The 12,600-nt window shown below is 42.5% G+C and overlaps 1 protein-coding gene across 2 annotated transcripts in view; it reads right to left on the bottom strand.

Moving 5' to 3' along the window:
• Atf1 (activating transcription factor 1) overlaps window positions 1-12,600 on the bottom strand; it is a 36,896-nt gene that overhangs the window by 22,399 nt on the left and 1,897 nt on the right. For both annotated transcript variants that reach the window (XM_027396572.2, XM_035440871.1), the window contains exon 2: window positions 6,715-6,813. In XM_027396572.2, the coding sequence (XP_027252373.1) occupies window positions 6,715-6,807 (93 nt within the window). In that variant the 5' untranslated portion in view covers window positions 6,808-6,813. The remainder of the gene's footprint in view (window positions 1-6,714; window positions 6,814-12,600) is intronic.

Raw genomic sequence — 12,600 nt, 5'->3', positions numbered from 1 at the left:
AGTATCTGAGAGCTGTACCTGAAGCTGGTGACGCACCAGGGTTCTTCTTTCTGTCTTATTATTGTGCATGGATTTTGGCTTTTAAAAAAAAGGTAATGTACCGGGTGGTGGTGGCGCATGACTTTAATGCTAGCACTCGGGAGGCAGAGGCAGGTGAATCTCTGTGAGTTGGAGACCAGCCTGGTCTACAAGAGCTAGTTCCAGGACAGCCTCCAAAGCCACAGAGAAACCCTGTCTCGAACCCTCCCCTCCCCCCAAAAAAACCAAAAGGTAATGCTGGTGCTGGAGAGATGGAACATGGTTAAGAGCACTAATGTTCTTCTAAAGGACCCCGGTAATTGAACCCACATGGCAGCTTATAACTGTAGCTCCCATTCTAGGGGATCTAGCACCTTTATACCAATGCACATAAAATAAAGTTAAATTATTAAAAAAAAAAGTAATGCTTCCCCTGACTTCCATCTACTTCAATAAACCATGAAATAATACATGTCAAACCCTCAAAGTAAATAATAGCCAACCAAGATTATTATATTCAACAAAACAATCTTTTAAAATTAATGAAGAGGAGGCTGGAGAGATGGCTCAGAGGTTAAGAGCACTGGCTAATCTTCTAGAGGACCTGGGATGATTACCCAGCACCCACATTGGGCAGCTCACAGCTGCCTACAACTCCAGTCTCATGGGTCCCACGCCTGCCTCATCTCTGAAAGCACCTGTACGTACATGGCAGACTCTCACACAGACATAAGACACAAAGTAAGTGAAATCTTAACGCAGCAGAAGTCATAGAAGGAAGAGGAGGCTGCGTTGCTGGGAAATCACTCAGCAGTTCAGAGCACTTGCTGCTCTCGACGAAGCCTCAGTTCAGCTCACAACCCACCCCACATCAGCTCCAGTTCCAGGGAGTCTGACAGGGTTCTGGCTCTCATGGTAGTCAGGGCAGCTTATCCTTTTCCCCATCAAATCCAAATCATCAGGCTTGAATGGCAAAGAACTTTTACTGGCTGAGCCAACTCCCCAGCCTGATCTTATTCTTAAAGACCTTACTTAACAATTGACAGTGGTGGCGCATGCCTTTAATCCCAGCACTCGGAAGGCAGAGGCAGGTGGATATGAGTTCAAGACCAGCCTGGTCTACAAGAGCTAGTTCCAGGACAGCCTCCAAAGCCAGAGAGAAACCCTGTCTCAGACCTTACTTAACAACTCCACCAGAAAACTCTTACATCTGATACACTTTCTGCAAAGTAGTAGAATGCAATAACTAACACAAAATCAGTAACTGTTATATACACTAGTAACTAACATTCAAAGGAAGAAAAAAACAACTCATTTCACAATAGCTTCAAATGATAAATAAAAGACCTAGGAATGAATCTAACTCAGGAGTATAATGTAAACTTTAAAAGATGAAGAGAACATCTGTCATGGATCAGCAGAGCTAACAATGTGCAAATGCTATACTACCAAAAGCAATCTGGAAGTCAGTGACATTCCTCACAGAAATAGAAGATCTAACACACGATATAAAAACGAATGCAGCCAGTATGGAGGTTTCTCAAAAAACTAAAAATAAAACTACCGTATGACCCAGCCATTCTATTCCTGGCTGTAGACTGGAAGGACTCTCAGTCAGCATACCACATCCACACTCAGTGCCGCACTGCTGACAGTAAGAAAGCTGAACCAGCTACACCTGTACACCAGCAGAGAATTAATAAAGAAATATGGTACGTATACACACTGTAAAATGTTATTCAGCCACAAAGGAAATGAAAGCATGACCTTTACAGGCAAATGGATGAAACTAGAAATCAATCAAACATTAAGCAAAAATATCAGACTTAGAAAAATAAACCTTTTTTCTCTCATATGCAGAGACTACATTTAAGAGACAGACAAGTACACGGGCACACTAAAAATGAGAAAGAGTGAATGTGAGTGTGTATGTGTGTGTAGGGGGGAGGGGGCTTAGAAAATTGACCATGAGAGGGCAGGAAGAGATCTTAAGCAGGGTATAGAGAGGAATAAGAAAGCTACAGGGGAGGCTAACTGGAGGAAAGAAGGGAACCAGCCAGAGGTGGGGAGGTATGGCATGGGGCACTGGGGGAAGAGAACAAATGAGAATAAAGTGTAATGACACATATGTAAGAAAATGCCATAATGAAGCCCACTACTTTACATTAACCTGAAGCCTTAACTTACAAAAATGACTGAGCCAGACATGGTGGTACTTGCCTTTCTAGCACTGGGAGGCAGATTAAGGCCAGCCTGCCTGTATGCCAGACTGCAGGACAGTGAGACCCTGACTAAAAGCACACAATCAACAAAGAAAAATTTTAATTATGAAGAAAAAAAAAGCATCCCTGAATAAGAAATACCAGTTCTTCCTAAAAACAAAACAAAAACTCCAACTCCATGAGTTAGAGGCCAGCCTCATCTTAATGAGTTTCAGAACAACCAGGGCTATGAAGAGAGACCCTACTCAAAGAAACAAAACTGGAAACGAAGAAGGCTGGTGAGATAGCTCAGGGGTTAAGAATATTTGTTTGGGGCAGGCACAGGCCTTTAATCCCAGCACTTGGAAGGCAGAGGCAGTCAGATCTGAGTCCAGGGCCAGCCAGGGATATATGGTGAATCTTAGACTCAACAACAAAACAGAACATGAAGACAGCTCTAGCAGAGGTTGTATGCCACCTCAAAAACCAGTTATTCCAAAGCCTGCCATACCTTTTATTTTATCTTTTTTTCTGAGACAAGGTTTTATATAGGCCAGGTTGGCCTCAAATTCAATATGCAGCTGAGAATGGCCTTGTTGTTGTGACAAAATACCCACCAAGAAGCAATTAAGGGCAAACAAAGGGTTTATTTAGCTTTACAGTTCTTGGGATACAGAACCTCATGGCAGAGAAAGTATGGTGACAGAACCATGTTAGGCTCACAACCTCTGACTCTAGATGTAGGGATCCAATTCTCACTTCCAGCCTCCATTGGCACCTGTGCACACACATTCAGACTCACACACAGACCCCCCCCCACACACACACAAATAAAATATTTAGCTGTTATCTTAGTACTTACAGGCAGAGACAGAAGGGTCACCAGTTTGAGGTCCATCTGGGCAACAGAGGAATACTTTTATGTCAAAAAACAAACAAAAAACCAAAGCAAGCAAGTAATGAAAACAAAACTTCTGGGACTAAAGATGTAGCTCAGTGATAGAGTGCTTGCCCAACACCTGAGGGCCTGGGTTCAAATCACTGAAAAGGGGGAGGAGAGGGGAAGAGAGTGGGGGGAGGGGAAGAAGAGGGGAGAAGGGAAAGGGAAGAAGGAAAAGAGGTGGGAAGAGGAGGAGGGGGGCTGAGTGAATAAATGACTCTATAACCCAGACAAGAGTCATTTCTTAGCTCCTTTGTGAGAACTCGAAGAAAGGCAACGAGGTGGTCCACAGGTAAAGCAATGCCACCAGGCCTAATGACCTGGGTTCAATCCGCAGGGCCCACAGGAAAGAAAGAGAACCAACTCCCATAAACTGTCATCTGATCTCCATAAATGTGCTGTGGCAGTGTGCCTTACCTACCACAAAATAAATAAAACTTCTCAGTCAGGTGGTAGTGGTGCACAACTTTAATCCCAGCACTTGGGAGGCAGAGGCAGTGGATCTCTGTGAGTTTGAAGCCGACCTGAGCTACAGGGTGAGTTCCAGACAGTCAGGAAACCTTGTCTCAAGGAACCAACAGAAACAAATCAGAGATTGAAAGAGCTCACCGCTCTTGCAGGAGATTTAGTTTCAGTTTCTAGCCTCTACACGGGGGCTCAAAATCACCTATAACTACAGTTCCAGGGGACCGACCCTGTGTCTTCTGGCCTCCTTAGACACCTGCAGATACAGACAGACAGACAGACAGACAGACAGACAGACAGACAGACAGACAGACACACACACACACACTTTAAACTTGAGGGAGCTGTCTATTCATTCTATAATTTGTCTATTCATTTTTCTTCTCTTCCTATGCTTCTTGATTCAAATTAGGTTTTCATCCCTGCATCCATTAAAATATTCCTTGTCAAGGCTCCTAGGGAAATAAGGGGTCTTCTAACTACATCCATTGATCAATATATAAGCTGGTTTTAAGACTCAAAATACCACTGGGTGGTAGTGGCTCACACCTTTACTCCCAGCCTGGTCTAGAGTGAGATGCAGGACAGCCAGGGCTACTCTGTCTTGAAAAACACACACAAGATACTTCACTTGATACATAGTTCATTCATTTCGGCTGGCTGGCAGTAAATAAAGATGTCTCCATATGAAAAGTGGAATCCTAATCACATCCATCCATCTCATCCCAACTGACTCACATCTCAGTGATCTCATCTACAGTGTTACCACTTAAACAGATACTGTGTTGTACATAGTTTCCAGATGCTCTGCTCTTCTCCTCCCTTTTCTTTCTGTTTTCTACTTGGGTGATTTTTATTAGTCTATCTTCAAGTTCACTGATTCCTCAACCATGTCAAGTCTGATAAGCCCTAATACAACCTAATTTATGTTATTTGTATTTCTAGCATTCATTATAACATCCAATTCCCTCTTCTGCAATTCCTCTACTGTTTATACCTGCTATCTATCTCAAGCTGTATGTGTCATGGCATGTGCATACCAGATAAAAAGAATAAAAGATAAAAGAATAAATAACTTTAAAATGTAACTGGTAGCTAGGAATGACATACACCTGTAATCCAAGCCGGTGCCTCTAAGGCAGAGGCAGAAAGATCTGGAGTTCAAGGTCACTCTTCACTACACAGTGAATTTGAGGCTAGTCTGAGCTATGTGAGACTCTGTCTTAAAATGTGGTTGACTTGCCCAACACACCTTTAATCCCAGAAATCAGGGAGGCAGAGGCAAGAGGATCTCTAAGTTCAAGGCTAGCCTGGTCTACATAGTGAGTTCCAAGACAGCCAGAGCTACACTGAGAAATCTTGTCTCAACAAAACCCAAAAGGTAGCTGACATATCCCTCTCTCCCGGTATGACAGCCCACCTTCAACTTCTCTGGGTCTCAAAAGCCAGTAACCTGTAAATTATCAAACCCACTCTTGTTTTGGGTAGGAACAAGACTCTTTTCAGCTCCCTATGCCCCAGGGAGAAGCCAGAAGTTGCCACATGATTTTAATTTATATTAAAATTCTTATTCATAACTCTTAAGTTGACATTTCTAGACTGAATACACATGCTAGACAATTGAGCTAAATTCTCTAATGATTATGCTTGTCACAAAAAAGATTGCAATATATTCATAATGAACATGCTGAAGTGAGGATGGTCAAGCTGGGCACATGCCTATTATTCCAGTACCATAGCGTTAGTGCTCGGTACTAGGCTAGAAAGGATGATCAAGAATTCCAGGCCGGGCTGGAGAGATGGCTCAGTGGTTAAGAGCACTGATTGCTTTTCCAGAGGACCTGGGTTCAATTCTCAGTACCCACATGGCAGCTCACAATTGTCTGTAACTCCAACATCTGATACCCTCACATCTGATACCCTCACACAGACATACATGCAAAACACTAATATACATAAAATAAAAATAAATTTAAAAAAAATTCCAGGCCATGTTAGGTATAACGTGCATGAAGGTACCAGACCCTCACTCAGCCCCCTGCTTTAGCAGCCATGATGGGCTACAGAAAAGACAAGTAGGCTTCTGACTCAGCATATGACACAAAAAAACTCCAGATCCCCTGGCCTCCCAGAGCCTAGGGCCAAACCTGAACACAAAGAAACTGCAGACCCCCGGCCCCCCAGCCTCCTAGTTTGGCCACAAAAGAAAATCCAGGGGAGACCAGAAACTTCCATGTAGTCTCCAGGATACAATTCTGAAAACTATTGGTATCTATGTACAACAGGCTACCTACCTGCAAGTAACAAAGCCATAAAAACCACAGAATGTTCCCTCTCAGCACTGGCCAATGAGAATAATTGGTACACAGGTATTTCATGCCAAAATATGACTTTGAGAAATTCCCCAATTCTCCTAATTGTTCCCAAATGTCAACCAATCAGAAACCAACCCGTACCTACTGATGTAATCCTGTGACTTTTGTCTTTAAAACCTAGCAGTAGACAGGGAACTTCACTTCCTCTGGTGGCTGCTATGTCAGCTAACCACACAGGGTCCATGTCATGGTTAGATGAACAATAAACCTTGCTTTTGCAGTTCAATGGGTCTGTCTCCATCATGGTCTTTGGGGATTTTTGCCACTGGGCCATAACATCTGGGGGCAAGATCCCAGGACCACAGACCCCTGAAGGTGTAAGTCTCCAGCCAGGCAGGTAAATGTTCTGTGTTTGTCAGGTTTCTGTTTTACCCAGGCAAGTTCTGCTTTGTTTCTGGCTGTAGGAGCTTTGGCTTATGGGCACAACAGTGCATACCTTTAATTCTAGCACAGAGAGAGAAGGGAAGATCTCTGAGTTTGAGGCCAGCCTGGTCTATACAGTCAGTTTTTTGGTCAGCTTGCACTTTCCCCCAAAAAATGTAAAAAAAAAAGAGGGGGTGTCTTTCTAAAGGTTCATTTACCCCTCCTTCTTCCTGCTTAACAGCATTAATTCAAAGTCTCTCTGTGCTGGGTTTTCTAAACATTGGTAGTAAGACAACAGGTTAATTTGTGAACACTACTGACCAGCTCAGTAAGTACTCTATTCTTGACTTACCTGATGAGCTATCTGAGAAATATGAGTCCCCTGAACTGTTGAGCCAGGCTGAGGCACAGTCTCTGGAGTATTACTCTTGTGGGAATCTTCCATAATCAGCTAAGGGAAAAAAATAAAAAACCAGTTAAAATGCTACAGAAATAGCAACTACTGCAGTCACATGATGCTTGGTCAGTTAGTTGCCCTACAGAAGTGAACCAGTGGGTGGCTACAGTTTAAAGAGTATTCTTCACGTTTACAAATTCTCAAACACCAGATATTTTATAAATATGTGCGTCTTCATATAGACAGGGAAGGTCTTTCCCCAATCAAGGGTCTAGTCTCTAACTGTATGCATAGCTTCAAAAAGAATTTACTAACAGATAAACAAGGCACGCTGGTATTTAACTCTGTTTTGTTTTGTTTTCTTTTAGGCAGAGTTTCTCTGTGTAGCCCTGACTCCTCCTGGAACTCACTCTGTAGACCAGACTGGCCCCCTCAGAGAGATCCTCAGGTCTCTGCCTCCCAAATTCTGGGTTTAAAGGTATGCACCACCACCAGATGATGGTGCTCAACTTCAATCCCAGAGCTCAGCAGGCAGCTCACTCTGAAGATAGCCAGGGTCACACAGTGCCTCCCAAATGCTGGGATTAAAGGCGTGTACCAACAATGCCCAGCTTTCTCTCTTGTTCCAAAGACCAAATGATCTAAACATTAACTCATAGGATATGTAGGCTGAGAAAACGGGGAATAAATTGTGCCTGAATGTCACATGGGAGGAGAACCACTAACAAAAAGACTGATAAAAGATTTAGGTAGAATTTAGGTCTTTATGGTTACAAGTAGGACTAGAGTGAGTTTATCTAGTATGTACGAGATCTTGGCACGAGTCTTGACACTACCCAAAACACCCCCAAGACAAACTAGCCTTGTGTCTATAGATATGTCTGCATAGAGTTCCAGCTTAGCCAGGGCTAAGTCTAAATTCCATTCCAAAAATGGAGGAGGAAGGCCAGGCAATGGCGGTGCATACCTTTAATCCCAGCACTTGGGAGGCAGAGGCAAGCAGATCTCTGTGAGTTCGAGGCCAGCCTGGTCTCCAGAGTGAGTTCCAGGACAGCCTCCAAAGCTACAAAGAAAAACATCTGGAAAAACCAAAAAATAAATTATAAAAAAAGTAAAGGAGGAAAGGAAAGAGAGGAGAGAGAAGAGGGAGGAGACAGGAGCAAAGGGGAAAGAACAAGAATAAAAGATTTCTGATTTGAAAAAGAATACATACATAGGCTGAAACTTCAGTTGAATGTCAGTAATGCTACGAAGTTGAGAATCTAGCTTTCTCTGCTTTCTAAATAACTGTTTTCTAATTTTCATTTTATGAGCATAGGTGTTTTGCTTAAATGTATGTCTGTATGCCATGTGTTTGCCTGGTGCCCCAGGAAGGCAGAAGGTGTAGGATTCCCTGGGAATTAAACCAGGTCCTGGAAAGAGCAGTCAGTGGTCTTAAGCACCAACCCATCTCTCCAGTCTTTAAAAACTTCAGTTGTGGGGCTAGAGAGATGGCTCAGAGGTTAAGAGCACTAACTGCTCTTCTAGAGGTCCTGAGTTCCCAGCAACCACATGGTGGCTCACAACCATCTATAGTGAGATCTGGTGCCTTCTGGCCTGCAGGCATACAGACAGGCAGAACACTGTATGTATAATAAATAATTAAGTCTTAAAAAAAAATAACTTTTTAGTTGTAGCCGGGCGGTGGTGACACATGCCTTTAACCCAAGAACACAGAGAAACCCTGTCTTGAAAAATCAAAAAACTTCAGTTGTATAAAATACAAAGGAAAATTTCTCATCTTGATCATTTCTATTTTATTTCTCATATTTTGGGAGTTTTGAGACAGAGTTTATCTTGCCCTATCTATCCTGGAATTCACAATATAGACCAGGCTGTCCTTGAACTCAGAGATCTGCCTGTCTCTGCCTCCAAGTGCTGGGATTAAAAGCATGCTCCACTACACCTGGCTTTCTCTTACCATTTGTATATGTGCCGTGAAGTTATGTTGACTACATTCACAGTTGTACAACCAAGGTCCAGAGTTTTCCCTATCTGTTAAGTAACTATCCTTTTCTTCCTTTCCTCCAAGAGCCCTAGCAACTCCTGTTTCTATTAGTGACTCTTCTAGACACTTTCACAGGGAAATCAGAGTGACTTTTGGTGGCTGCTTTACTTCCAATGGCACAATGAGCCCAAATCATCCACACCACAGCTCCCGTCAGGGTTTCCAGGGTTCCACCCTATGAAATGCACATCCCACATGTTTTTATCCCTCCATCTACTGACGAGCACCTGGGGTGCTTCAGCCTGACTGCTGTGAATAATTCTGCTAAAAACATGGATTAACAATTATGTCTTCAAGACCTGCTCTACCCTGGCATGGTCTCAAGGGGGGATTTTAAGAGTTTGAAGCTAGCTTGGTCTACATAGTAAGTACCAGGACAGCCAGGTTTACATAGAGACCCTGTCTTGAAAGAAAAAAACAAAAGAAAAAAAAAAGTGCTTGCTTTTCATTCTTGTTATGAGTGTGTCCACAAGGGAACACTAGATCATTTGGTTGTTCTCTTTACTCCTGAGGTACTATAGCAACACTGATTTAATGGCAACTGACCCTTTTCCCACTCCTAACAGCGCACAGCACTTAAGCTACAGTAAGAACAAGGCAGTATCTTACTACAGTTCTGATTTTCAGCTCCCACCGATTAAAGATGTTGACCATCTCTTCATATTCGTGCTAGCCAGCTTGCTCGCTTATTTATTTATTTGGGTCTTTAGTCTGGCCCCTAGCATGCAGAGGGCTAGGATTACAGAAATGTACCATCATTCCTGTCTTAGAAAACAAATTCATAATACTCTCCAGAAGTAAATAAACTATTGCTAGTCACTGGAGGGAAAAAAAAGTGCAAAACCACCTCCTATATACTGATTTTAATTTCCCCTCCTCTTAAATACGACATTAGCCCGCCACACACACACACACACATCAAAAATATATAAAGAAGCAAAAAGGCTAGGAAATCTTAATCACAGGATAGAGGGACAGCTCAGTGGCTTAAGAACACTGGCAGCTCTTACAGAGGACCTGAGTTCCATTCCCAACACCTATATGGTGGCTCATAAACATATGAAACTCCAGTCCCAGGGGATCTGAGGTTCTCTTCTGACCTCCACAGGCACACATCCGTGTACATAAAATAAAAAAAAAAAAAAAAAAAAAAAAAAAAAAAAAAAAAACATTTGGAGGCCATCCATTGAGTTCTAGGCCACCCAGGTCTACAGAGTAATACCCTGTCTCAACAAACAATAAAAAGAAACATGCACGAAGGCAATACACTCAAATTAAAAACAAAATTCTACAGAATTTTTTTAAAGAATCAAATAAAGCCCCCTCCCCCCAAGTAAGTATATAGTTTTACCTCATTGTAAGCAATAAACCAGCACCTGTTCTGTTTTACTGACATTATTCAACTGCAAATAAACTCTTTAATATGTGCATTGGTGTTTTGTCTGCATGAATGTCTGTGTGAAGGTGTCAGATTCCCTAGAACTGAATTTACAAATGGTTGTAGCTACCATGTGGGTACTGGGAATTGAACCTATCCTCTGGCAGTGCACCCAGTGCTCTTAACTGCTGAGCCATCTCTCCAGACCCAGCAATACTATTTGTCCATTTCTCCCTGGCTATTCCTAAAAAATTTAAATCTGGTTGGCTTTTGTTGTTGTAGTTGTTTTACCTTTGTTTTTGAGACAGGGTCCTAAAGCCAAGCTGGCTAAAAAGCAATCCTCTGCCTGTCAGTGTTGGCACATACCTTTCAGTTTGAGGCCAGCCTGGTCTACAGAGTTCCAGGACACCCAGGGACACAGGGAAACCCTGTCTCAAAAACTAAAAACTTAAAAAAAAAAAAAAGAAAGAAAGAAAGAAAGAAAGAAAGAAAGAAGAAAAGCAATTCTTCCACTTCCACCTCCTAAGCACTAAGCAAGGCAACAGGTGTGTTCTACCATGATTAGCTAAAATTCTACTTTTTAAAATAACATTTTAAGCACAATAAATGTTGTATGTACATTTTCTATAAAAGTGAATTAAATTAAGCTCCAGCAGCAGCTGTCATAATACCAAGTAGGGCAGAATCACAAAGGATCTACGAAATGCAGATGCAAAAGCATCACCATAAGCAGCAAAGAGATAAAGAACAGCACACACCAAAGAGAATGACTCTGGGAACTGAGAGGTCACAGCAGGCTATGGTTCGCTGGCACAGAAAAGGTCATGTACAGGTGCACACACACAAAGGACAGGGCCTCCTGTAGCCCAGGCTGGCCTCAAACTTGCTATGTAACAGAGGATGGCCTTTCTTGAACTTCTGATCCTTCTGTCTCCACCTCCCAGAGCACCTCTCCTAGGCAGTTTATTTTTGGTTGTTGTTTTGTTTTGGTTTTGGTTTCTGTGTTTTTGGTTTCTGGAGCCTATCCTGGCACTCTGGCACTCACACTGGAGACCAGGCTGACCTCGAACTCATAGAAATCCGCCTGCCTCTGCCTCCCCAGTGCTGGGATTAAAGGCGTGTGCCACCAATGCCTGGCTCTCCTAGACAGTTTTATACATACATAACTTGCTATCACACCCAGGGCCTCTACAGACTAGGTTATCTAAACTACACCCCTAGCCCAACGCAAGGGTCGTTGAACAAATTCTGCAGATGGGGACTTCCTAAGATTCCAAGATAAGATCTTTGTTTTTGTGGTGAATGTATTACACATGCCTCTATTCCAGTCATACCCTCACATTACCACCCTTATCTGTCTTAATAAGGTTCCCTTGTCTGGCAATCTCTCTAGATTATTTAACAATGAGTTGTGTTTGCCAGGCAGGCTATTTCTCCAAGTTTTAAACAGATTTATGTGTGCTCAGTGGCCAGCAGAGATGTCATGGACCAACAGCAAGTATCAAATACAGTATTTTAACAATATTGTGCTAAGTTTGGGGTCAGGGAGCCACTCCTCATCTCCATGACTTACCTTGAGGCTTTCATTCATGTGATTTCCTATACTACAAACACAATTTATTCCCCTTCCTCCTGAGGACTTCTAAGACTTCTTCCAGGCAAACCTACAGGATGACCTCCCCTCAACTAGTCTAGAAGCTGACTGTATATCCTGGTATGTTTTTCCTTCCCTTCAAGACAGGGTTTCTCTATAGCTTTGGCTGTCCTACAACTTGCTCGTAGACCAAACTGGCCTTTTTATTCCTTTTTCTCTCTCTCCACCAGAAAGGAAGTTAAGTACATCCCTTCCCTACACAGCACAATCTTCACATTTAACACTGTAACAAAACCACCTGCTCACTTAGATGTATCTAATTAGAACTGAGGAAATAATGGCACTCCACCCCAGGTACAGAAACAGGGCAACTGAGGCACAGGAAAACTTGAGACATAATCCTATGTGAGAACTGGAAATTCACTGAACTCATGTCAGGGTTTGTTTTGTTTTGTTTTGACATGACAACCATCTTCTGGTGCTATTTACTATCACAGTCCTGTAGACCAAACAATCAAGAACTACACACACTATTTAGGAGCTGTCACATTCAAGTTTAGGATATCCAGTTTCCTGATTTGTTTCCAAGTGCGGAGTATAAAGCATGCTAGGCAAACACTCTTCCACTTAGCTACAATCTAATGGAGATGAAACTCTATGTGTAGACCGTAAAGTGGGGCAACTAGCATTTTAAACAAAACATCTACTGACAACCAACTTCTGGGATAAATGTATTTTGCGATCATAAATCCTATACAAACTTATCACAGGTGAGGCCAATTTTAAAAGATTCCTACTACATCTATGCTGTCAAGAGGCCCT

The sequence above is a fragment of the Cricetulus griseus genome, chromosome 2 (genome assembly GCF_003668045.3).
Source record: "Cricetulus griseus strain 17A/GY chromosome 2, alternate assembly CriGri-PICRH-1.0, whole genome shotgun sequence".
Taxonomy (NCBI): domain Eukaryota; kingdom Metazoa; phylum Chordata; class Mammalia; order Rodentia; family Cricetidae; genus Cricetulus; species Cricetulus griseus.
This window is presented reverse-complemented; position numbering and strand designations above follow the sequence as displayed.